Source organism: Colletotrichum paranaense, assembly GCF_030867605.1.
Source record: "Colletotrichum paranaense strain IMI 384185 chromosome Unknown Scaffold_7.1, whole genome shotgun sequence".
In the NCBI taxonomy this organism is placed as follows: Eukaryota; Fungi; Ascomycota; class Sordariomycetes; order Glomerellales; family Glomerellaceae; genus Colletotrichum; species Colletotrichum paranaense.
Window position 1 is genome coordinate 2726129 of NW_026848965.1, and position 26550 is coordinate 2752678.

General features: G+C 53.1%; 6 protein-coding genes across 6 annotated transcripts; 5 read left to right on the forward strand and 1 right to left on the reverse strand.

Annotated features, from left to right (window-relative positions):
- Window positions 1-1319: 1319 nt before the first annotated feature.
- Window positions 1320-2428, forward strand: CPAR01_09771 (short-chain dehydrogenase; the record flags this gene model as incomplete). Its single annotated transcript, XM_060494035.1, has 3 exons — window positions 1320-1823; window positions 1970-2077; window positions 2261-2428. The coding sequence occupies 3 exons, from the start codon at window positions 1320-1322 to the stop codon at window positions 2426-2428; spliced, it is 780 nt and encodes a 259-aa protein (XP_060348165.1).
- Window positions 2429-3341: 913 nt separating this feature from the next.
- CPAR01_09772 (uncharacterized protein) lies at window positions 3342-5410 on the reverse strand (the record flags this gene model as incomplete). The annotated part of the gene is made up of 7 exons (XM_060494036.1): window positions 3342-3556; window positions 3636-3740; window positions 3841-4529; window positions 4595-4648; window positions 4707-5067; window positions 5133-5206; window positions 5271-5410. The coding sequence occupies 7 exons, from the start codon at window positions 5408-5410 to the stop codon at window positions 3342-3344; spliced, it is 1638 nt and encodes a 545-aa protein (XP_060348166.1).
- A 4576-nt stretch (window positions 5411-9986) lies between these two features.
- On the forward strand, window positions 9987-10499 carry CPAR01_09773 (uncharacterized protein; the record flags this gene model as incomplete). The annotated part of the gene is made up of 1 exon (XM_060494037.1): window positions 9987-10499. The coding sequence occupies one exon, from the start codon at window positions 9987-9989 to the stop codon at window positions 10497-10499; it is 513 nt and encodes a 170-aa protein (XP_060348167.1).
- A 1763-nt stretch (window positions 10500-12262) lies between these two features.
- Window positions 12263-15297, forward strand: CPAR01_09774 (uncharacterized protein; the record flags this gene model as incomplete). Its single annotated transcript, XM_060494038.1, has 3 exons — window positions 12263-14014; window positions 14074-14198; window positions 14250-15297. The coding sequence occupies 3 exons, from the start codon at window positions 12263-12265 to the stop codon at window positions 15295-15297; spliced, it is 2925 nt and encodes a 974-aa protein (XP_060348168.1).
- Window positions 15298-19076: 3779 nt separating this feature from the next.
- On the forward strand, window positions 19077-20337 carry CPAR01_09775 (uncharacterized protein; the record flags this gene model as incomplete). Its single annotated transcript, XM_060494039.1, has 2 exons — window positions 19077-19310; window positions 19405-20337. 2 exons carry the CDS (start codon window positions 19077-19079, stop codon window positions 20335-20337), a joined length of 1167 nt encoding a protein of 388 aa, XP_060348169.1.
- Window positions 20338-22695: 2358 nt separating this feature from the next.
- CPAR01_09776 (FYVE zinc finger protein) lies at window positions 22696-24678 on the forward strand (the record flags this gene model as incomplete). Its single annotated transcript, XM_060494040.1, has 3 exons — window positions 22696-23591; window positions 23641-24031; window positions 24085-24678. The coding sequence occupies 3 exons, from the start codon at window positions 22696-22698 to the stop codon at window positions 24676-24678; spliced, it is 1881 nt and encodes a 626-aa protein (XP_060348170.1).
- Between the last annotated feature and the right edge of the window lie 1872 nt (window positions 24679-26550).

The window sequence follows — 26550 nt, forward strand, 5'->3', positions numbered from 1 at the left end:
AATCGCCGAGCTCTCACAGGGCAAGAATTGGGGGGGACTAGTGTAGTTCATCATACCCCCTTCCTCATCAGAACGAAAGCCATACCGAAAAAAGGTGACCAGTGGCTGGGCAGATTGCTCCTCCCCATCATTCTCCCCCGCATTTTCTGCCGGCGGGCGGAAGGCCGGAACCATGGCGGGGGAGGGGACATGTTATACGCGGGACGTCGTTTAGCCTCATCATCCATACTATGCGATCACCTAGTAACCCTGTTCCTCACTGCTGTGTCCATCTGTCATGAGAGAAGCAGAAAACAATCGTCCCGAACAAAGTCTTTTGAAAGTACTTGAGACTAATCGAACAGCTGAGCCTATGCACAAAGGTCTCAGCGGTATGCCTCCTTCGAGTAGTCCCCCCTCCTCCCATTCACAGGAACTTGCAAGGGGAAGGTGACAACCGTCGTTATTCAAAGGTTGTAATAAACATTTTCAGCGTCGAACTGGAAACCGAATGGTTTGTCTTACAGACAGACTTTCTCGGTAAGGATGTGTCGGGGAGTGTTTCCGGTCAAGGAGGGGGGGGGGGGGGGAGCGAGCAAAAGATCGGCTCAGGTGGGGGTGGGTCCGTTGGCTTTCTTCTTGCTGGTGCTGCTGCTACTGTGACTTGTAGTTTACCACAACTTCCTACACCAATATGTCTATTATTGGGGGGATACATCCAAGCGACATTGAATCAAAGTCATAGCATATGTGCCTCTGTAAGTGATGCATCTGCCGCATATAGTACCGGGTATTTGTGTATTCCAGGTCCAGTGCCAATTATGATCCAATTCCTACCTGTCCATCGCACTCTGTAGCTGCTTATGTTACGAATACGGCAAAACATAGGATGAGTTGAACTCAACTCATTAGGAATATCGATCTGACCAAAACTCTTCCAGGCCTCACCTTGTTCTACTTCATCCCATCGGATCTAGTCCACGGTAAACGGAATAATGAGATCAAAAACCTACCGCTCGCGCGAACCCACATGGAACCCTCGGCACCCGCGTAAGGCACTCTGCCGCAATCATTACCCCGCCCTTTTCTTCGGCTCCTTGGTGTGCATGCCGGCCCCAATCTGGTCCCGACCTTACCCCGCCCCGACACCGGAATTCCGATACAAAGCTCCGTAGTTCCTTTCTAACACAAAGGTCATCGGGACCGAGCAAGGCCGCGCTCACTGGCACACTCATACCGCACTCATCACCCCTTACTTTTGCCGATCGAAAAAACATCCAACAGGAACTAGGGGGGAAAAGAAGAGAAAAAAAAGGAAAAACAGAACACTCTCAGAAACCATGTCTCCAATCCCAACCGCCCTCATCACAGCAGGCAGCGCAGGCCTCGGCGCCGCAACAGCCAAACTCTTCGCCCGCAACGGCTACAGCGTCGTCATAAACTACGCGAACAACAGCGACCGCGCGGATGCCCTGGTCAAGGAACTCGAGTCCCTCTCATCCACCTCCCCTTCTTCCACAGAAGGAGGCCAAAGGCAGCACTTCCACGCCATCAAAGCGGACCTCTCCTCCCGCGCCGAAACCTCCGCCCTCGTCAAGAGCGCGGCCGACGCCCTCGGCGGCCGCCTCGACGTCCTCTTCTCCAACAGCGGCTGGACGAGGCTCCGCAACATCGCGGACCTCGACGACAACGTCGACGAGGACGACTGGGACCGCTGCTTCAACATGAATGTGAAGTCGCACCTGTTCCTCATGCACGCCGCGCGGCCGTACCTCGACGAGGCAGAGGGCGCGTTCATCACGACGGCGTCGCTGGCCGGTGTCAAAGTCAGCGGGAGTTCACTGGTAAACCATTCTTTCTTTGCAATCTCATTTCTCTCCATCTTTCTCCTGGTCCTCGCCATCTCTGCTGCCCAATATCGTATGGGCGCAGGAAGCAAGCAAGGCAAGGCAAGGCAGATTCTCTAACACGATATGCAAAAACAACATAGGCCTACGCCGTGACGAAAGCAGCCCAGATCCACCTCGTAAAAGGCCTCGCGTTAGCAGCGGGCCCGAGAATAAGAGTAAACAGCGTCTCTCCGGGCCTCATGTTGACGGTATGTTACACAATCCGCACCCTTCCCCTTCCCCATCACTCCTACCCTCATACCTTACCCTATCTCTGCCCCCCCCCCCCCCTTGTCTATCTCATCCGACTACATACGTATCACGGCAAGACACATCCGTGAAAAGACAGAAACAGACATGCTCACTGCATACCCACCGTTCCGCGTGTATAGGAATGGGGCCTACAGTTCCCGGAAGAGAAACAACAGGCCGCCCGGGACAGGACGCCGCTCAAGCGCCTCGCCACGGTCGACGACGTGGCCGACCAGGTGCTGTGCTTCGCCAGGAGCAGGAGCGTCACCGGCGCTAACGCCGTCATTGACGGGGGGCTCAGTATTTGAGAGAGAGAGCGAGCGAGCGGGAAGGGGGATTTACGGAGTACAGTCCACGAATATCTGGACGGAGTATGGATTCCTCTTTAAGAGAAGACGAGGTCACGAGGGAGAGAAACAGAGGTCACAGAGAGAGAAAGCCTGAGAGAGAGTCTGGGACAGAGCCTGGCACATACGGATACATGGGTACTAATAGCCCACACCCCGTCGCCCGTGAAAGCCAGCCACGCAAGAACTAGGGATGATGATAAAGTTTTACTCATCATTGACTCAGGGTCCAAAAGGGCAGAAAGAAAAAACAAAACGGCCACCACCTTTGGCTAGGCAGCTAGATTAGTTGAAGCGAGCCACTGAGGACCACTGAGCAAGTTATTTTCAAGGAAAACACAGGAAAGTATGATCAAAATTCTGTATGAAATGGCCTGTTCAAGGGGTCCAGGAACGGGGCTGTTGCGAGCTGCTCAGAGCTGAGATTGGGCGAGAGAGATGTCGTTAAACCTGTCCGCGGCCTTGCTTGGCCCCCCCCCACCCCGCTTGCCTGGGCGGCGCTGGTGTCGGGAATGAGGGACCCAGCTCCTCCCACATCCCGAAGAGCCAAGGTGGGCTGGGCACGCCGTGGGCTTGCGTATTGGCGCAACGAATGGGGGGAGGCCAAAGCAAGACCAGGAGGAATTACGGATAGAAAAAAAAAGAACGAAGGAGGGACCTTAAAGCTTGTAAAAGGCGCTTGCCCTTCCTCTTATTTTTGCTGTGCTCTTCTTTTCCCGTCATAATATGAAAACTCAATTCTTATAAGTACCGAAACGCCTTGCTATACGTGTGCTGCCGTGAAGGTATCGTTGTGGGATGGGTACAAGAAAACTACAACTTCGTCCGGTCTCTTCTCTTTCTCTCTCTCCTCCTCTCTCCATCGTCTCTTTTCTTATTCCCCTACCTCCCTGTCTTCGTTCCAATGGATATACCGGATGATCGGCCACTTCCACGACTCGTGTCGTATCGCCTTGCCCCAGACGAATAACGGCACCCACAGGACCAAGACGGCAGATGCGATGCCCGCCATGGCCCCAAAGGCATTGTCGTACCCTGCCTTTTCAACCCAGGTATTGGTGTAGAAGGACAACAGGAAGCCGAAGAGTGCTGCAGCAAGACAAGGACCAGAGTCAGCTTTACATGCCGGACAAAAAGAAGGCATGCCAAGAGTCGGACGCCCACTTACACTTGAAGCCCATGACGGCCAGGGTGATTTCGCCGGCGACGGGCCGGTAGGCATCAATCACGTACACGAGACAGATGTTCGTTCCTTGGGAGATGGAGAAGGTAACTGTAGATGGGATGATCAGAAACACCGTTGTTTCGACAAAAGAGCATGGAGGGGTGGGACGGGTAGGAGAGGAGAGGAGAGAGGGGGGAAGGCAACGTACGAAGTCCAAGGCCGATGGTGGGACAGATCCAGTGCAGCTGGCTATCGATGCCGACGCCGTAGAGAACGAGAGCCAACGGAGTCGTAACCATACTGATGGCCATGCCAGGCAGTCGCATATCCGGATCCCGCATCCCGCCGTTTCGTCTGGTAAACCAATCCGCAATCATGTCGCCAAGATGCCCGCCCGCCGGGATACCGAGCAACGCACCGAGGATGCCGGCAATGAAGCAGAGGCCAATCTGCCACGAATCGAATCCGTATGCCGTGTAGAAGGCGGAACCAGCATTGGAAGACACAGCGACGAGGAAACCGACCGTCACGGCCTGCACCAGCGCCGCCCAGAGGACCGGCGGCAAGAGTATCAGGCCCAGGGGTCGCAGCGCAAGCTTCAGCAGGCTCTCCTGCGTCAGCGTCTTGTTGAAGATTTTCAGCGAAGAAAGGTATGATTGCTTTGAGCGTCTTGTCGTCGTCGTCGAAGCTCCTAGCGGACGAGCGGGCAGCTCGCCTTCCGACCTCACCGACCCGGGTTTGCTCCCGTCTATCGAACCCAGGCGGTTCCAAGCACTCGCTTCGTCTCTCTCGTATGCGGTCTCGGGGAAGGTGAAGAATGCCAGTAGGAGCACAACGCCGACCAAAGCGGCAGAAACTTGGTAGATGACTCTCCAGTTATGGTTGATGGTGATGAGACTGCCAGAACACACGACGGTTAGAAAATTTCCGGCAGGCTCTGGGACGCTTTCCCCATCACTTACCCTGAAATGACCACACCAAAGCCGACGCCCGCAGAAAGGAACGCGGTATAGAGTCTGTATCACTAACGTTAGCGAGCTGCCAGCCTGCTTCTCTGCCAGAACAAGCACTCACGCCATGATGGTTCCTCTTTCGTGCAGAAAGAAAACGTCAGCGATGGAGATAGGCGCTATCGTCTCCGCGGCTCCAGCGCCAAATCCCATCAGGATCCGGCCGGCCAAGAAGCCGCCGTACGAGTGATCAAAAATGAGCCATATTGTGCATGCAAAGTAGATGGAGTAGCTCGCAACGTAGACTGGCCGTCGGCCAAACTTGTTGGCGAGCGGAACCCAAAAGAAGTTGCCCACCCCCTGGAGCAGGGCGGTTGTCGTGAAGAAGTAAGCAGTTCTGGCGATCGCGAGACTGAGAACATCAGTATCGGTGGCGGCTGCCGGGAAGAACTCCAAGGCTGTATCTAGCAACGCGATCGAGGGTCCTGCAACGACATCCGTTAGCCGGTCGTCTTCTAGAGTACTCTGGAGACGATGGATTCGAGCATACCCGCTGCCAGAAAGTTACACATCATCATGGCGAAGCATATCAACCCCGCCATGTAGTACTTGTACCATTGTGGCCTAAGCGAGTCAGCTGAAAATCCCTGGCTTCTTTGACGATCTAGGTCGCCAGTCCAGTACCTACCAGTTTAAGGGGTCGTTTGGATCTGCTGATGGCGTCGGGATCAATATGATCTCGTTGGTCTCTGGATGCCTTAAACGAACGTTTCCCAACGTCCTCGCCCGCGTTGTTTCCTCCGCTACATGTCTTGTATTGCTATCCATTACTGGATTTGTGTCGAGAGCCCCCCGTGTTCTGACGATTCTGACGATGCAGTTTGTCTGCCCTCGGCTCGGGATCTCTGGAAGGTTATGGGGCCCTTTCTCCAGAGGGAGTCTTCTAGAGAAGTCACGGCGCACTGTTTGCAAGCCGGGTGAACGGAGTCGTCCGGAATTCCGTTCCAAGAAGTTGGGGAGTAGTGAGAAGCGGCTACTCCCCCTGCTTGAAAAAGACGAGCCCGATCGATGAAACGGTCGAGTCCAGGCGTATCTGCCGCGTCGATCGTTCAACGTGGTTGCATCAAAAGGGAGGTATAGGCGGGCGCGGACGTGGTTCACTGCTACTACTACCTAGCACTTTGCAGAGAGAAGAGAGACGGCAAAAAGTTTAAGCTTTACTGTCTCGGTAGCCCGTCGTTGATTGGATTCTGTGGGGAAACATGGGGCTTCTTTTTCAACAATGTCAAACACAGATGATTCGTTGGTATGATCTCTGAGAAGATGAAAAAGAAGAGATGACCAGTAGAGAGTCGCCGCAGACGAGGAACAAAGAACAATAGCGGGGGAACAGCAAGTCGCGAACGAGTTTGAAGGGTGACTGATGCAAAGTCTGAACCTGGCGTCGCAGCTCTCTCGAGAACGACAACAGCTACCTTTCGGTAGTCTGTGTGTACGGATACACTCACTACCTAGTACCTGGTGATACCTTGGAGAGGCCGACGCGTGGAGTCGCAGTGATGGATGGTGCGTGAGGGCCGCCAGGAACACTGGATGGCACATCCCAAGAGCCAAAGGACGGACGGGGATAGGCGACGGGCCTAAGCAGGAGATTATCAGGCCCCAACCCTGCTCACCGAATTTGAGCACTAGGGTAAATGAGGACAGACTTGGCACGCAGAGGAATGGGAACAGACAAGGATTTAGCCGCAGCGGCCACTGTCTTATCCGCGACTAAGGGGTATTCGATTTCAAGGGGCCAAGTTCCACCAACAAGCCTTTTGCCAAGCCTTTGGACATGGGCGACCGAAACATGACCAGAGGAAAACCAATTGGTGGGTTCTAGCAGGAACGCTAGTGAAGGAGCCAACGAGGGAGTAAAAAGGGACAGATGACAGATGCGACAACCTCCGAGATGAGACGTACGCAAGTGTCCGTCTTTGCATACTTTGTTCACACGGAGTCTGACGGAGAAGAGAGAAGAGACGGAGACAAGGTGACAGGCAAGCAAGCAAGCAAGCAGGGAAGACCTCGAAAGTCGAGACATGTTCGTCCTGCGCGCTTGCGAACAGACGTCAGACACCAAAGTGTGCTGGTGCTTGATGATGATGATGATGATGAAGATGCTGATCATCTTAACTGGGAATCATGGACTACATGGAAGTTTACAATGCAGTCCAGCCGAGTTCCGCCCCGCCCAAACCCGCCACCATCGCACGCGTAAGATCAGTTGTAAAAGGTTTCCCGTCCTTGAACAGGTCCAAGCCTTGCTGGAAAGAGCCTCAAAGAGAGGAGAAGAGTTTGTGCCGCATGAACTAAGCATAGGACCCAAAGTGCCGCTTTCGGCCATCAGCTCCGGGTTATGATCCACGGTGTGCCAGTCTTACGTGGTGAGAAAGTGTGGCTGGTGCTTAATATGGGGTTGAAAAAGTAAAAAAGAGGTAGTACACTAGTCGGCTAGTGTGCCAGAGCCGGCGGAGAGACCCTGGCATGCCGCATGTCTCGTCTAGGAGACGCGCAACGCGCTCCCCACGCAATATCTGTGAAGGGATATGTTGCCGTGGACACTAGACAACCGTCAGTAAACACTCCATAGTAATGCTTCTCGACCGTGGAGGCCGGGCAAAAGAAAAGCCTCTAGAGGCCGCTCATGTGGTTCTTGACGGATCCCGCCAGCCTCGCTTGCGGGCAGTGCACTGCATATGCATCTACGACGCTCGGAGAGTGCCGTTCCTGGAATGTGTCAACGACATGCAGAGCCGTTATCTCTTCGTTCGTGGGCCGAGGTCGACAAGGCAGGCTTGGATGATGTTAGAGTCCCAGACTCCAGAGATGTCGGATGTGAGGGCCGAGGCGGGTAGGCGAGGGTTGACCAGTTGAGCGGTATACAACTATGGATCTCAGAGGAGTGGACTTGCATGCCCCAGTCGCTCCGTGATGCCTCATTCTTCTCTTCCTCCACACGGCTCTGGTGTATGGCCAGGCGATGGACCAATTTCATGGGCTCGTATTCTGGTGATTAGAGTAAGGAGTGTTTCAACATGACGTTTCTCCCATCTGACTTACAACAAATAGAGTAAGGGCATGGACATCGTCGGTTGAAGTTTACCATGTTTCCATCTTTGGGCCCTGGTCGTTGGCGCCGGCGGGTTAAAAGTTGAAACAACGTGAACTCGTCATGGCCCTATAGGTGATGGAGCCATGCGAATAAAGACGCGTTTGCTTTTGTTCAGCTTGCCCCAGATGCCCCGTCAGGTAAGGCAGAATTCAAGCTTCATGCCACGGGCCCATCGACGGTCAAGATATTAGGGTTGCCGGGATATGTTTGACGAGGCTTAAAGGGAGGGGAGGGGCAGGCAGGCTTTCGTCATCCTGCGACTGGCAGACCGCAGAAGCAGCAAACACACCAGACACGGCGGGCTGTCATCTGAAGTTGTGAGTGTCTGGAGTAGTGCGCGCCAATGAGTGGACGAGTTGATGATAGTCGAGACCAAGAGCAGAAGAAGAAGTGTGGTCAAATTCCGCCCGCAGTGTTGGCGCAAGTGGAGGAGACGACGTGGAATCAGAGATGCAGCAATCAGATGCAGGGTGAGGGAGGATGGTGTGGGGCCTCTCCGCCGACAGGAGTACGTACCTACTTTACAATCTTGCCTACCTTAGGTAGGGACGTAAGGTAGTATGTACTGCGCAATGTACCTGAGGAAGGCACCTTCTAAGCGTGCGCTAGTGAGTGTACGTACTCAAGCCACCAGAATGGAGATGGTGTACTTAACCTTGCTAAGGTCTAGCTAGCGCAGACAAGTACCGCGGCGCTAAAGACCCTAAGGTGGTGTACAAACGAACAGGAAGGCAGGGTACCTTGGACTTGTGTCTAGTGCCACGACCCAAGATGATTTTGAGCGACGTGCTTTTGGATGAGGAATTGCGTGGTGCGTAATTGCTATGGTGAAGGGTTCCATTATCAAAATTACTGGGGGAGATCTATCAATAGAGGATGAGTGAGCTCTCCACCCCTGAGCGGGTCTCCATCGGGGAGAACCATGGCACCAAGCCTTTTCGGGACAACCGAACAGGCTCAGGGATGGCACGGATATTAGGGCCTACGTAACGCTCTCGTTCAATCCCGTGCCGATGTTTTCTACGCAGCACTTGCACACATCTGCAGCTGTGCAGCGCAGCGCAGCACCTCACTGCAGAGTGCACCTACCTAAGGTGCCTACCTACCCTGTCCATCAGATGAATCAGACAAGACGGAAGGCATGACAGTCAGTGGCTTCCTTCCATCCCTTCTATTGTGCATCACACTCTCATAAGGTATCTACCTTCCATATTGCAATGGTCCAATCAACATCTTTGAGTATCTAATCTTCTGATAATGTCTAGAGTCTAGACGCCTTGTTCTTGGGAAGGAAGACATGCCATCTGCATCCCGTCTGCATCTTCTGTTTTCATCAACCGCCGGAATCCCACCTGAGGCACGGAGTACTCAACTTGTCTCTTCCCTCCACTTGGCACCGGACTCTAGACTCTGGACGACTGACGAGCACCACCCTGTCACCTGTGCCTCTCTGAACTCCGCGTCTGGAGTCCCTTGGAAGTCTGGTTACTGGTCACTGATGTTTTCTCATGGGGAACTGCTGGGGCGGCTACGGGGATCCCTGGGCCGCCGAGTCCCCGATGTCTACTTTGTGTGCTACAGTTTCCGCCCATCGCGTGCACAACATTTTCAACTTTTCAAGTATCCCAGTACCTCAACTACCTAGAACACCAGCAAGGACAAAAAGGTATCTGTACCTTATCTGCGGATACTAGGTAACCGCAGTCGCAGCATCGTCTTGCGCCAGCCCCTGCGCCTGGCAAGTCATTATCCATCCCATCACGCTGCACCGAGCTGCATAGATGCAGGGCTTTGCTTCTCCGTCCACGGCGAGCGGAGAGGAAGTTTCCGCCGCTCGATTCCTCACTCCACTCGTCAATTTGCTTTTCCTGGTCAAGACGCATCCTCATGGAGACTTGCGATCTCATCCTGTGCGGCGGTGAATCCGGTCCATCCCGTCAAGTCAGTTGTCACTGTGAATAGGCAGGAAGACCACCGCAGTTTTGTCTGGCCAAGCCGGCTAGGCATTTCGTCACGTTCGTCGCGAGTCATAATGAACGGAGTCAATTGACTTTTTGTCCAGTGTTTGAGCCGACCCGATCGGCAGCGCAAATCGATGACTCGCCCCTACCAAGATCTTGGACATCGATTGCCTTTGAGCAAAAAAAAAAAAAAAAAAAAAAAAGAAAAAAAAAAAGGGACAGCCGGAGTGCTCCGAACAAGGCCGCCCACGAGGTCCAGAGATGGATAAAGAGGCCACGACTGGAAATGGCAATGCAGCATACGGATATCATGCCTTCTGCCCGTCTCAAACCAATTCGCATCGGGACTTTGGTCAACGGGGGTCGTGGCCAGCATTGGCAACATGTCCATCAACTGTTTCGAGCGACTGCCAGGATGTCCGATTACTTCCATATGAATGGCTCCATCTGCTTACCTACGTTATCCACTAGACGGGCTGAATTTGTCGGCTCGGGATCTTTCTCTGGAGAGACGCGTGCGCGTGCGGGATATGACATGCTGGCCCACAATTATATACATGCCTACACCAAGAAGCCTCGCCCTCTTCAACAGCGGAGTATTGTGAAGCATCGGTTAGCATCGTCTGATGATGTTGCCCGTTATTCTCAGCCTCAGACTGCTTCAAAATGGGGTTTGGCCGGTGTGTGTATCCGTATATGTGTGTCCTGGGTACTCCAAGGTTATCCATCCGACCTCTTGCGATGCCATCTGCCGGCTGATGTTGTCGTCGATGCCAGAGACCAAGACAGAACTGAATAGGACAGGGGGAGCTTCTTCGGATCTTTTAAGGCATGGTCACAACACTTGGTGAACACGCACACGCACATACCGGTAGTCATACAACGGCCCGGATACTACAACAGTCTAGTCGAGGCCAGGCCGGACTCTTGTTTTACAGCAGCTACACCTCTGAATCTCTGAATGATCATTGGCAGCATCAGCTCAAGACACCTTCTTACTCGGTAGCTAGCACCTACCGTCTTCGCGGAAAAGCCGCGACGTCGTCGTCTCAGTGCTCGGCCGTCAATGGACCCTTGCGCGTCGCCTCGGCCGGGATCTAGGTCTGGGTCTCATTCTCCAGTCGCCCTGCATAACTCCAGACCTGGTCGTTCCACCAAATGCAACCAACGCCCGAGTTTTGGGTTTCGAAGCTCTGGCAGCTCGAGCCTTTCCCCTTTGAGGTCCAGCGCCGGCCAGAGGATGACGAGGCCACCCCCGATCGCTGTCTTTGGTTCCTCTAGGGCAGCCCTCGCATTCGACGTGTTTGGCCCGTCAAGCCAATATACTCATCACCAGCGGCCGACGTACTACAATGTGGCGTTGAAATAATACCACGAATAGTACCGTGATTGAACTGACGCGGCACCTTACCACGTCCACCAGGTCCATGAGGTCTCCAGGTTGGCCTTCTTTTTTCGTCCCGCTTGCGAACCGCAGCCGGTACGAAGTTACGAACGGAGTACACCGTACCGTACGGAGTACCTACCTACCTTACCCTCTTGCATAGCGCCGCCCCCAACATCCACGGCCACAGCTTCCCATCCGCGTCTGCGTGCTCAATGCGCCTCACAGACGCTCCAGCAACTGGGCTTTTACGGATACAACCAGGCTTATTTCGACGGACAAGTACCTACCCTACCTTACCTCACCTTACCTACCTTACGAGTACGTACCTTGTCTTTTTTAGAGGAGTCGTCCCGCTCACAGCCTGAGTGAGCAGCAGCTGCTTCCATGTCCCACAGTTCACAGTCCACCATCCACCAGGCTATTCTTTCCCCTTGCCCCAAGGTCCAACCCAACCTTGTCTCCATTACCTCACATGAAGGTACCTCTACCGCTATCCATACGCCTACCTGTACCTTACATGACCTTGCTTTTACTTTACCTTGACTTGGGCCTTGGCTTGGCTACGATTAACTACCACTACCTTACTTGTGCTTGTTCTACTACTACTACGGCTTCTCCCCGAGCTCAACTCCAGTCTCAACTTACCTCGAGTCAAATCAAAGACTCTCGGCAACAAGACAAGTCAGGTTTAAGCTAAAGCCCTCAACGTTCCCAAGAAAAAACGACACAAGTTCTTGTCCCGCAGTTTTCTGGTCTTGGCTGCAGCCGCACGCTTTTCGCTCTAACTTAGGTTATTATTTGGCTTGCACCAGCACCAGCACCAGCACACTCGAAGCACAGCACCAAAGCTCTCAACCTACCACCTACCTTAAGCAAGCTTCTGCACCTGATCCGCCGCCCTTGGCTCATATTTCCTTTTTGTCTCCCTCTCCCGACAACCTCCCACATCGGATCTATCCTTCCTGAGGCCAGGTTTGCAAAACTTTTTTGCCTTCACAACATTCTTTTTCCCCCCTACCTTCCGTCCAGCTTGCCGACACAGCCGTCGCGCGCTGCCGTTAGCAGCCAACCATCTTCTTCCGACCGCTTACGGTTTACCACCGCTCCGTCCGGCGCCGTTGGCCTTTTCACGGCCGATTTGCCGGACCCGCCCCGACCTTCACTAACACAACATCATGATGGACGGTGGTCACCACAACATGATGCCAACCCGGGGCGTTGGTACCGATGACCAGCGGGTTTCTACTTCCAACAGTAACACCAACCCCCTCGCCTCCGGTCCTTCTCCGAATGCCACAATAGTCGTCTCGGCAGCACCTTCATACAACCCTAATGGTCCCTCGCAATCCGTCTCTCCTTCACCCGTGCCAACAGCTCAATCTCCCTATCCCACATCAACCCCGGGCGGCACCCAGAGCCACGCTGCTACCGCCAGTCTGTACCAGTGTGCTCACTGCCAACGGCGGTATTCTCGACCTGAGCACCTCGCCCGTCACATTCAGACCCATACTCTTGGAAAGCGATTCGCGTGTCAGATATGCGGCAAAGCCTTTGCGCGCCAAGATCTCCTCAAGCGGCATGTCACCAATCACGAGAACGACAATGACCCCAACAAAAAGAGACGTCGCACCGATACCTCACCCGGTGCCGGCCGTGTCTCTCACGCCTGCAGACCTTGTGCCACGGCTCGTGTCAAGTGCGAGGAGCAAAAGCCATGCACCCGTTGCCGGAATCGCAACCTAAACTGCGAGTACTCATCTACCGAAGCCGGCTCAGCTGCGGCCATGCATCTGCTTCATCTCTCGGGAAACCCGCACCAGACAACATCAACGCCCGGATCTCTTGCCACATCTCCCTCACAATCTGCCTATGATAGCAGCCCCTCAACAGCGTACCAACAGAACCCTCAACATGCAATGCTGCCGCCCAGAGACGACAGTGGCCAGCTGGGACCTGCTCACACCATCAAGTCGGAATCAGGCCGCATACCAACGACAGAAAATGCCATGCAACAAGTCAACGCCTCCGGCATGCCTGTTAACTACGAGATCGGCAACCAGCAAGGTGTCGACATGACCTTGCCTTTCTCAGACTTTCTCCAAAATGTCATCTACACAGGAGAGATGGAAGCGTCGCGCATGGCCGAGGCACAGGGTCTAGCTGTCCTGGACTTTTGCGACAACTCGAATCTCGAACTGAACGAAGTGGACTTTGGCCTTCTGGATCATTGGAACATGGACGGCATGGGAAATACCGGATCCAACCAAAGCTTCACGCCTCGGACCGACGACTCTGTCGATTTGGTCCAAATGCGCCAAACGCTTGTCAAGGTCTGGACAGAATCACCGTGGCAATGGGCGCCCAACAAGCTCGACTCGGGCTATTTGGAGCACCCAAACTTCTCCGTACCATCCGACGACACAAGCAGCGCTGTTTTCACCGAAAGCCGGAAGAAGCACGCGAGGATTGTCAGGGACAAACTGGACCAGTCGGGCCGGGATCAGATTTTGGCAATCGTCTTGTCAACCTGCAAGAACGACAACATCATGAGCCGCGTCGCATCCTCTTTTCCGTCCCTTGAGGTGATGGACAGCCTTATCCACATCTACCTGGCGCAACATTTCTGCCAGACGTCACAATGGATTCACCACGGCTCGTTCTCCATGAACGCCCAGTGGCCAGAATGGCTAGCTGTGGCAGCTTCAGCTGGGGCTACCCTCACTCCGGTGCAAACCTTGCGCAAGTTTGGGTTTGCTCTTCAGGAAGCGGTCCGAGTTACCATCCCGGCAAGGTTCGAGGATGCCAACACCACGATCAAAAATCTCGGCCTTGTGCAGACTCTGATCCTGGGCCAAGACATTGGTCTGTGGAGCGGGAACCGACGCAAGATGGAGATCGCCGAATGTCATCTCATGATTCCTATTACGGTAAGTAGCTATTTTCAGCTGTCCGTCTCCCACAGCCTGGTTGCTAATGCTTTGCATAGATGATGAGATATCGCGGCAAATTCCAACGAGCATCGTACCCCATGGTCGAGGTCAATATGTCGGACGAAGGCGAAGTTTTGGAGAAAAAATGGAGGGCCTGGTGCGAGCGTGAGTCGTGGAAGAGGTAAGCTTATAGACCCAAAGGTCCGGGATATCCTTGTGCTAACGCATTTAGACTACTTTTCCACTGCTTCGTGCGAGACGCTCAGACCTCCATGACAACACTCACCAACCCCTCCATGTCGTACTCGGAACTCACACTGCCCCTCCCTGAAGCAAAGGAGCTGTGGTTTGCAAAGACGGCGGCCGAATGGAAGATGCACTATCTCGAACGAACGAACGGACAGAGCAAACGACCACCTTCGATCGGTGATCTCTTCCGGGACATCAGTTTGTTGGCAACGAACCGCCAGCGACTAGATCTGCAATTTGCAATCTCGATATACCTGCATGGCTACTGGGCGCTCATTCTTGAGTATCTCCAGCTGTGTTCCGTCTTGCGCACCCGGACTTGGCTAAACAACTCTGGAGGGAAGTCTGAGGAGGTACTACGTTCCAGACATGCGGAGCTTTGCAAAGACCTGCAGGGCTTCTTGCTGGTCACTTCCGACTGGCACGAGATGCTTTCGACGCAGGAGAGTCTGGTGCTCCATCTTCTCATGATGAACCTGCACCTCTCCCTCAACGATTTACAGCTCTTCTCTGGCAAGGAAGGCGAGGACCAGGCGCGCCGGGTATTCGGTGACCTGCGCGAGTGGTCGCAGAGCGCCGAGGCGCGCCAGTCGCTCTGGCACGCAGGCCAGATCCTGCGTCAGGCCAAGATGTTCCCCCAGGGCCATCTCAAAGACTTTTACGCCATCGCCGTCCACCATGCGGCTCTGGCGTGCTGGACCTACGGGGTGGTCGCCAAGACGAGCGGCACGGGGAAGACGCCGGTGCAAGGGTTCGACCAGGAAAAGGTGTTTCTGGACGGCACCGAGTCGAACCTGGTGCACCGATTCATTGGCTTCAACCAGGGGCGGCCGGTGATCCTAGGACCCATGAGTAGGGCCGGCGCCACCGAGGCGTCGCTCGACGATCCCAAGGCGTGCATGGAAGTGGCTCAGGAAGTGCTCCGGGCCAACTTTCGCGAGTCGGCGGATCTTCACCCTCCCATTGTCGAGAATTTGTGCCTGCTGATCAAGCAGCTAGGCCACGCTGCTTGGGCAGTCGGCATGTCATGATGATTTGTTGTTGTTGTTATTCATTACGAGCCATATTTTGATATTTCTTCTTACTTTGTTTGTTTTGTACTTCACGAAGAGGCGTCTAGAGGTAAAATGGCGGTCGGTTGTATACCCATGTATCAAAAAAGTTACCTGTCTGCGGCTTCTTTCCAAAGGTGTCTTGCGCTTAAAGCCAAGGTTCTTGGAACCACATCAATCTATATTGCCTACAATACCAAAGATGTCTAGCCTTGCGCTAGCTGAATTACAATTATCGTCTCTTCTCATTTATGGTGTATTCGGTTGCTATCCGAACTAGAACATGGGCAATTAAGCTCACCACTTAGAGCTCAACTTTGGACGGCTAACGCAGGCCCCCTACTGCGTAGAACAGACGGACGTTCCCTTTCCGACACGGTGGCCTTGAAACTCCTCTTCTCCCCATCGGACTGGCCCCACCATGTTGAAGTTCAGCATGGTTCAATGCTGCATCCAGTATGCAGAAAGACGGATGTCATATTCAATGTCTAGTGTTCAGTGTTCGAGGCCAGCAAGTTCAGCCACGAACTTGCAATCAATGAAAATTGGATGTATTCAAGCATCAACGACTCGGACACCTCCGTTTGGGGGCCAAGTCACGGTACTGCGGCATCGCGGCAAGATACAGGAGAGCGTAGGGGGGACACATCCATCATTTCGGAAATACCGACCCAGAGATTGGCGTTAAGCAAAAATGCAAATGTCTTACACTGCCCCCTTTTTTCCCCGCCCTATAGGGCTCTTCTTAAAGAAGATGTATTATTATGCCTCGCGGGGCATCCGTACGGAGTACAGAAGACTCCAGAGTAAGGGTGAGGTTGTATAAGGTATGTTTAAGTCAATCACTCGCAGGGAATGGTTGACTGGCTTGCCTGCCGGTACGGGAGCGCTTCCGTAGCACGGAGTAGAATATAAAGCAACGCAGGGGAAACCTTTTGCTTTGGTCCTTTTACGGATACATAGTAAACCGACTTTGTCCGTGCTCTTTTTTTTTTTTTTTCTCAACCTATTCTGGCCCGTACGGATACTGTGTAAGGTAATATGTACCTAGATCCCGGTCCCGGTTCAGCCCATATGCCGCGAGTCATAAGATACTGGGATACGGATCCTTTGGGTTCCCTAATCTGTGAAGGACTTGTGATGTATGCCACTCCTAAGGTAAGTGTAATCAATGAGGCAAGTTTTCCCGCGGGACAAAGTGGATAAGACGTTCTACTACGTACCTTAGATGATTGTGACGCGGGAAGATGGGGGGGTTTCGGGGATATCCCAACCTCCATCGGCTCAGACATGAATAAAATTCGGAGAAAAGATTGAAAAGCGCGGAATTGTAGCGAAGATGTCGCGGCTAATGTGCGCGCTTGCTTGGTTCGTTGATTGGTACTGGTCAGTAGTAAGTAGTCACTTTTTCTGTGTCGCAATTGAGTTTTTTCCCGGTTAAAGTTGACGTTTTGTGACGTTGTATTTCGTACCTTGCCTTACGCTCTGTCGATTCTTTTTTTTTTTTTACCGTGCTTGGCAGGCATTTCCATGAGAGAATGCGAAACCGAACCGGAGGGAAAGCATTCATTGGCTATTGCCATGATTTACATCCCTCCTGCCGTGCTTGTATTTCGGTATGTGTAGAAGAAGGGGATTTCTTACCGAATGCATATTTCCCTGTCTCTCTGCCCAGGCCCCCAGGGAGTCGGGAGAAGGGAAGGGAAAAAAGAACCATGGTTGAGACTCGCCTGTTATGAACAGTGAGATCATAGCAAACAGGACAACCATTGCTGGGTCTTGCTTGGTTCGATACCCGACCCGAACGTCATGGGGGCTGGGTGGTCATACGAATGGTACGGAGTACCCCGTAAGCAAACCAAAGATGCATGAGGTACGGATACTGCGCGCGCGCACGCACATTTGAATATCCGCACGTACCTGGGGCAAAACAAAATCTCAAAAGCTCAGAGCTCTCGACCTAGCTCATACCTTTTCTCCCACCCCCCCTGGCCGAACGACTGGGGCGAGCATAGACGGATGGGGTTTTTTCTCACTCCTTATCGAGTTCGAGAACGGGTTTGCAATTGCGGGATGCCGGAATTGTCTGAAGCTGAGAACGGGGCTTGTGCGTGAAGAGTTTGCTGTTTTTTAATATTGGGACTGAGCCGAGTGTTCCGTTCATTTCTTGAGACGAGGCTGTTCGCATAAATAAATAACAGAAAGAGATAGAGAGAGAGTGTGTGTTTGCGTGCGTGGGTGGTGTTGGTGAAGTAAATGCAGCGAGAGTGGTATCGGCTTAAGAATCTCAAACCTTTGATCACCCGCGCATTCGGATAGTATACATGCTTCAGATGAATGCTACTGCAAATGCACCCAAATCGATGGGTTTTGGGTTCCTCCTTGGCAATCTTTATTTTTGGAGGGGGTTGCATTTGCCAAGGGTTTGAACGGTACAGCTGTTTCGGAGCATTCACGTCGAGTAAAGTGTGTCGTAGAATACCAGAATACCTTATTCTAAACCTCTTGTGGATGGGACTGATTGGTTTGTGACTTGATGATACTCTACGTGATACGGCCCGACGTTCGGGTTCGGTTTGCACAGTTGACCTTGCTGCACAACATCAAAAGTGCAGCTTGCTTTGCTAAGTCGACTTTGACGAGCTGAGTGGCAAAACCTATGGCACTGAAGAAGTTGACACGTCTTTGAAAATAGAAATTACTTATATGGTAGGGAAAAATGTATCTCGTGCAATTGCAGGCGATAGCTTGGTCTTCTGCTGGTCAAAAAAAGAACAAGGGAAAAATAAAAAATCAGTCGGTGACGAGAAAATCCGAGAGTGCTGCGAAGCTTGATATTCGTTGAAGTTCCGAGAGGTAAGGTGGACGATCTCTGAGAGGCTTCAAAATTCAAAGATCGTGCTATACTCACCATGAGTTGCGTACAGACTATATTGTCCATCGTTATCGTCGGAACATCTAGTGGTTTTTACACATCCCGAGCCGAGCCGCCTACAGTGCTGCCGAAAATCATATTTAACAGTCCTGCACTGCACAACAAGTACTGAGTCTTCAGACTCAGTAAGATCATGCCGAACACAATGCATCAGAAAGTCGAAGCCCGAAAATTTAAGTAGGAAGCTGAGAGTTGGGCAATTCGGTTGGTGTTCTGATACGTACGCGGCCAATTCGGGGTGGGATCTCTCTCTCTGCATCTACGGAGTACCGAACAGATCCCGTGCCGACCGTTACCTGCCAGCCGGGAGCGAGGTCTCCACTTTTGACAGGACCACGTGGGGCCAGCGATAGGGATCCGGCCGCTGCGGAGTACTCCTCGTGGGGCCATCTCAGAGTGCCAGGGGGACCCTCCCCGGGCCGATCTAGGTAGTTTGTTGATTCGTGAAGGAAAGGGAAAAAAAAAATGACGCCGATCCTTCCACCAAACGCGCGACTCCCGCCGTACAGCACCGGGGCACCGAACACCGACGACAAGTCCTCGGCTCAGCCTCACCCACGTCATCTTACCGTTGTCGAGGTTCACAAAGGCTGTTCCTCAAGCGTTCTTCGCTTGTACGATCGTTTCTATTTTTTGAATAATACTCTGCGAGATCGGCAAACAACACTCATCCAAGGTTCTCTGATTGAGGATCTGTCTAGAGTTCCTTGTGCACCAGGCTCCCCACTCGTTTGCGATCCGTAGCTTCCGGTATTTACCTACGCCACGCATCACGAAAGCCCAAACTCCTGTGTTTGTCGCTCCCGAGCCACCTACCCGCACGATGGAATCCTTATTCAGCGCCTCCATCGAGCCAAAAACGGCGGCGATCGTAGCTATGACCGTCGTTGCGACACTTTCCTTCTTATCTCTTGCGCGACTCGGTCTCTACCCAAACTGGGGGACCGCAATCCCCAACCCTCTTAAGACCAAGATTCCCACACTCACAAGCGATGAGGTCAGGAAGCTTCCCTACCACCCAGACTACTTTCCCGGCGCCCGGGATGTGGACACGCCTGTAAGATACCACCCCTTCGCCACCAGCTCACCATCTCCTCAAGATGCGCTCACTGGTACCTTGCTAGGTGATTGACTAACACACACCCTCTCAGTACGGTTCCATCCGCGTCTACGAATGGGGCTCAACCACCGGGCCAAAAGTAGTTCTCATCCACGGCATCAGCACCTCCTGCATGACCCTCGGCCCCATCGCCCACGCCCTCGCCGCCCGCGGCTGCCGCGTCATGCTCTTCGACCTCTTTGGCCGCGGCTTCTCCGACGGCGTTGGCGACCTGCCCCACGACACACGCCTGTACACCACACAGGTTCTCCTCGCCCTCGCCTCCTCCCCGCTCGCCTGGTCCGGCACCGACGCCGTCCGCGTCGTGGGCTATTCCCTGGGCGGCGCCGTGGCCGCCTCGTTTGCGGCGTCGTTTCCGCATATGGTGGAGAGTCTCGTCCTGCTCGCGCCCGCGGGGCTCATTCGCGCAGAGAACTTTGGCGTGCTGGCGCAGGTTACGTTCCAGTCTGGTCTTGTGCCTGAGCGTATTCTTGCAGCTGTTACGAGGAAGAGGTTGCAGAAGCCGTTGGCGAGTAAGCGATCTAATGCTGTCGAGGACGAGGAAGATCCGGTTGAGAAGGTCGTCGACGTCGCGGCCGCGGAGGTGTCTGGACCCCACGGTGGCAGCGCAGAGGATCAGAAGGTTGAGCGAAAAGTGCGGGAGTACGTCCCCTGGATGGTCGCGCACCACGAGGGTTTCGTCAAGGCGTTCATGTCGTGCGTGCGATGGGCGCCGCTTACGGGCCAGCACGAGACGTGGCGGGTTCTAGGTCAGAGGAAGAAGGGGACCACGGCAGTGTTTATTGGAAAGACGGACGAGGTTATTGATGTTGACCACTATGCCAAGGATGGGTTGCCGTTGTTAGGCGGCGAGGAAAATGTGACGTGGAAGGTCCTTCCTGGGGGTCACGACTTTGTCATGACCAAGACGGAGTATATTATGCGCGAGTTGGATGCATTCTGGGGTTTGAAGGTGCAGTCGTGAAGACGGGTTTTGGGGGAAGGGGGGAATGTGAACATGACGGCTAGGGAGCCATAGACGAAGATGGGTGCGGACGGATCATGAGACGCGTTACTGATAGACTCCTAGAAACGATACCATTGTTTGCTTCCATTCCTGGATGACACTGTCTAGTAGCAGCGTCCATCTTCAAACTTTGACTTCCAATCTATGCTGAATTGGTGATTTTGTGTAAACATGGACAGTACAAGGATAACGTATTACTTGTCTGCAAGTGTCTCCATCCATTGGCTGACTGGTAGCATGGTGAAGTCTATGAGACGGTTCTATTAAGCTTGTTGGTATCCTTCCGCATGGAATCATGTAGAGAAGCCAAACTGGCTTAACTTCAGCAGCTAGGTTGAGAAGAACATGTAATGAGACGTACACATGTTTGGATATTGACTGGAATCTGCCGCGGGTATACCCATTCTGCCCATCTAGATACGCTATAGACTTTCCACCTCACAGTGTGTCAGTAGACGGGTGTGGGATCTGTACTGTTTCGATGATTGATGTAGAAAGGTGTCGCGCTTGTGAGTACACCCTGAACATCACCCGCAGCTGCACAATATAAGATGGGCAAATCTCTGTCTCCTCGATGCTTCGAAATTTTGAGTTCGCATCGTTGCCCTGTTGGTATAAGTAGAAAATCTACTCAAGTTGGGAACTTCCCACGAAGCCAGGATTTTCATCGTTCAAGTGATAGGACGTATACACCCTGTTAGTATAAGTGCATTGATAAGAAGAAATAACACAAAAGCTCAGCACAGAATCCGGGCCACTTGAACCAATCCTGTGCTTATGAAAAATCCGTTCCTTTCCATCCATATTTAATCACTCAGCTACGTAGCTCCGGGGAGTACTATTGACCCCTGAGGATTTCTCGTTCCTTCCAACCAATGACCTACTGATATACCACCTAGCCTAGAGAATACATAGAGAAAATCAACAAAAAAGCTCGGGCGTTGGTTCGAACCCTATCCCTACGAAAAACCAGCGTCCCAGTTTCTTCATCACCCGTTTAACCACCAGGCTACGTGGCCCCAGCAAGTTTGCACTGTAACGGGGAGACACTTCTTCCTTCGAGTTTGTGTCCTATATACCCTCTAACCCATCTGTGTCGTGGCTCTCAATGGTTCCAATCAGTACTACGCCCCGAAATGGTCATTCCGCTGCCTCCTTACCTTGGGTAGGCAGCCACGGAGCTTTAATGAAACCTCAGATACTCCGTCGCCTCTCCTTCCATCCGGTCGATCGTTGGCAGATTGATACCCATTTCATTCGGTAATTCACTCCCAAACTAAGAAATGCTGTAGCCGCTAACCTGAACGCCTTTGAAATATCATATGGATGTTGCTCATCCTTCAGTAAGATAGAGTAAAGGTTCGACATAAGGAACACGATAAGTGTAGACTTCTGTCGATTAGCCAAACCCAACGCCATGAGCTGGCACGATCAATCGTTCGCTTCAAACAGTCATTCTCACACCACTGCCCAAACTTGATGACGAACACAAGATAGACGTGAATATTGGGTTAGAAAAAACAAGCTTGGTATCACTAGCTTTGCGCTATCAACGGTTTCTGCAAGCAGGCGCATAAGCTCTAGGAGGCCCGCGATATTGAAAATACGCGCTCTTGTCTCAAAAGTCTTCAACCTCGGATGACGCTCTGTCATGTCCAAGATATAAGATACAACGGCATCAAAAGTGTATGAAGTGGTAAAAAGTATTGCGCTACTGAAGATGGAACGCAACGGTTGAATGTTGATGGAGTTGGGAATTAGCTAAGCTGGGAGACCCCAGCCACGGTGGCGACCCCTGCTCGCCTGGAATGGCAACAATGGGTCGTTCCCCGCGCCACATATCAGAGCTGGCGCCAATCGCGCGATAAGACGGGGAAAATGGTCTAGGCCGCGATAAGCCTCCAACCGTGGACCTCCCTACCAGGGTGGCTCCAAGAGGTGCATGTGCTCATGCTCGTGTGCCTCGACTTGTCCCTCCAAATATTCCTGTTCCATCCATCGCCTAGGAGGTTCCTGCATATTCTGCATAGTAATCGCCTCGCCGACGACAAAAACCGAGGCGCAAATGCACCCGACCGCCGTTGGTTAACTGAGTTCAAGTAACATTCGACCCCACCATCTCGGATATTGACTCTTGTTTCGTCATGCTGACTTATCACTGGCCAACAGCCTGACTGTCGTTTGTCCACGACTCGCTCGCGACAGTGACTGATTGATGCGGAACGTATATCGACTAGCTTCATCTCGAGACAAAAGAACAATCACCGCGACCGTACACACCGATAGAGTCGCCGGAGACGATGCAAACGATCTAAGATGGCGAGCTCAGATGGTGGAGCTGCTTCAGCTTCCCTCGACGATCATCACCGCCTGCTCGACGATGCAGGAGAATCGATATCGGGCAGCTCCCACATCGGGAGTGATGCTTCAGACGACTCTTCCGAACGGGGGCAATGTCGCTGGCGGACGTCTCGCTACCACGATATGGAATGCTCTCGCTTCTTCGACTGTCCTACCCATGTAGTCGAGAGGCATCTCTCTGACGACGAGGCCGACGACAGTGAGGCTGAGGAGGAGCCCGCAGTGCAGCATCAGACGGGCGACGATAGGGCTGAAAGTCCATCAATCGCGAGGCTACTTACCGTCGATTCTCCTGTGCCTGAAGAAACTCCAGAGCCGACCCCAGCACCAAGCTTTGCGCCCGGGCCCGAGGAGACGAATACGGGGCAACCAAGAGAACCAGTAGATTCAGCACAGGCAACCTCAGCACGGGATACTGAAGGGCCTGATGAGTCTCAGGATCCCGAGGAAGCCGCACCTGCACCACCAACACCTTTAAGCTCTCGACTTTCAGAGACTTCTCAACCTCTCCCACCGACTGCAACGCCTGCAACGCCGACCGGAGAGTTCGTCCCACCGGAAAGATCATCGAGCTTGGTTACTTCGCAAGCGGCAAACACATCGTCACACGATTCACCCCTACGCCCAGCTCTGATATCCAGCCGATCTCACGAAACCCCGCCTCCGCCGCCACCCAGACGGGCGAGTTCTTCGACTGCTATTCAGCCTCCTTTGCGCGGTCAACAAGGATTTGGAGAGAGAAGTGGTCCTCCCGAGTTTGTCGTCCCACGTTGGCAACCAGACGCAGAGGTTGTTCTTTGTCCGATTTGCAACGTACAATTTAGCATATTCGTCAGGAAACATCATTGCAGGTATGTAGAAGTTGAGGGGCTGTGTGACGTAGTTGCTAACAAATTGCAGGAAATGTGGAAGAGTCGTCTGTAACGCCTGTTCGCCTCATAGAATCACCATTCCTTACCAGTACATTGTTCAAGCGCCAGGACAACCGCGATTGGCCGCCCAGAGATACCCGTCTTCCCTCATCAGTGGTGAGGGAGGATATGCAGATTTCAGCAGCCTTGGTGGAGGAGAGCGCGTTCGTCTATGCAACCCATGCGTCCCAGACCCAAACACCACACCGCCGCAGCAGCCACTTGGCTCGCCTTCTCAATTGTCTCCTCGAGGATCGCATTATAGATCGCAAAGCAGCATCAGCACAATGTCCAGCAACGCGCCCGCTCCCTCGCGGTTCTCCGGCTACTTCACGTCGAGCCCCTCCCCGGAGACCTATGCCAGGTCTAGAAGCATTACGGTAAGAGTTGATCCAGGTTCACATTCCATTCATATGCATGCTAACTGGTGCAGCACTCCGGCTCCGGCGGGCCCTCGAGCTCTCGCGGACATTACCAGTCCACTGGAAATCGGATCATGGCAGGGACTCCGCCGACGTACTACCCGTCCTCATCTTCCGGCTACCCAGGCTCATCCCGCTATCGATCCATGCTGGATGTTGGTCCATCGTCGTCCTCGTCGGCGCACTACAATCGTGCGCTGCCGCCGCCGCCGCCCCAAATAGCCGAGGAAGACGAATGCCCGGTCTGCCATCGCGAACTGCCCTCTCGCACCCTCCCCAACTTTGAGCAGCTGCGAGAGACTCACATTAACACCTGCATCACTTCACACAGCGCTTACGGCGGTACACCGACGGGAGAGACCCCTCCAGTCGGAACGCCACCACCCTTGGCGGTTCGCCGGACTGGTATGTTCCCTTATGTTGCCACAGAAAAGGACTGTGTGGACTCGGCCGAGTGCACCATCTGCCTAGAGGAATTCGAGGTGGGCGTTCCCATGGCGCGTCTGGAGTGCCTCTGCCGTTTCCATCGATCCTGTATCTCAGCTTGGTTCATCAACCATCCTGGACGGTGCCCAGTCCATCAGCATGATAGTTTTGGCTATTGATACCTCGTGTTGTCGGTTCGTTACTTCTCCTCTCGCAGGCTCTGATCTTCCGGCGTTTCGGTTTGCATAGGAGCCGTTCAGTTTAACCAAGTCTTTCCTTTTAACGATGCTTGCTTTCTCTCGTTTTGTTTTGACGACCAGAATCCCATCTCACCATTGTCCGCCGCAACAACGCTATGGGAACAGATAACATGAGCTGAGGCCGGGAAGCGGTCGTCGCCGTCAGCGGATGTGAGTATTTAGAATGGTCGGGGCTGATTTGCTTTCGTTTTTGTGGACTGGATGGCCTCATGGTGCCTTGCTAGTTTTTTTTTCATATATACATGTCAGCCAGTGTGCCAGGGTATAATACTTTTGCCAGTAAATACTTCTGAAGCGAAACGGAGGAGGGAGAGGAGGGGAGGCGGCGTGTCGTTGCGCAGAGTCACACTCTCTCACTCCCCTCGATGGAGATACCAGCCACTCAGATTAGATAGATATGTTAGGTTTACTTCTAATAATGAGATGCCATGCTCACTTGTGGAGATTTGGCCCGCCCAGGTACATTCAATTCTCGAGTTTCTCCCCAACTCGCGTCGCCTGCATTATCCAAAGGAGGGCATTGATTCTGTCACCCGAGTGCGCGCCCCGTCTTAATTATTGGACCCTGTACCTAGGTACGGCTGTTTGTACGTTCACGCCCAGATGGTTGACGGAATAATCTACCGCTCATATCGAGTTTCTCTCGATGCCTCTACTACGCCGCTATCGTTCCCTTTAGTGTTGCCTTTGCTGTTTCCCTTATCAGAACGATAGCTACTTTTCTTACTTCACGGAGTATACTGTCTATATAATGTACTTGAAGTATCGTAGTACAATGGGAGTAAGGGCAGTAGTGATGAAGAAAGCAGCGATAGGAGAAAGGACTATCGTATTGACTGGCATATCGACTTCGTCACCCACTTTGTCGTCCTTCCATTCAAAAAGCAGTGCCTTCCTGTGGTCGTTTCACTCTAATAGAGGAGTCGTAGTTTTCGTGGGGATTTAAGGGGACAAACACAAGGCGCGTTTATATGTTGTAAGACACTCTTCTAAGGTAACGGCAACCCACTTGTATCACTACCACCGTGGGACCGTCATAGGTCCGTCCGGCAGGCAAGCGGACGGAGTCTGGATACCTGCCTGCTCCAGGGTAAGCGACGTACATCACTTGTCTCAGTAACGGCGTCTTTGTGGCCTCGTTTCGACGTGGTACGTTTCGACCGTTCTTCCTAGTGTAGCTCGACGTCAAACCACGTTTTGAGCAGAGTGACCATCGTCTGCCGGCCCCTCCCCTCCGTAACCCCCCCCCCCCCTTCCGCCTCCTTCCCGTCAAGAGCCAAGACACGGGAAGGCCACTGCGATAGGTAGGTAACCTCGCGGCTCACGCCATTGATGTTCTAAGACCATAGCCTAGAGAAAAAGTTTGGATATTCTTCGTGTTTAGAATCCGGATGAGGATCCGTACATCATAGGCAGTGCTGGATAGGTAGGGTAGGTAGCTGGCCAAGACGCGGGAACATTCCACCTCTAGGACGAGGGTGTTCGAAAAAGGGGGGGAGCCTCGAGGAGGGGGAGGAGAGGATCTAGAACATGCCAGGGCAGCACGATCGTCCAAAAAACAAGATCCCTGCTGCGAGTCTCCGGGGGGTTTCCACTGGGCATATCCATGCTCCACAGCCTCCACCCTGGTCGACTGGCCCGACCTTGCCGAGGAGGAGGAGGAGGAGGAGGAAGAGAAGTAGTTGATACTGTGTATGCTAGATCCTTAAAGCCTCTCTTTGAAGATAGAACCGAGCAGCATCTCTTCGAGAAAACGAAGATTATGAATCAGCCTGGACAAAGGTGATGGAG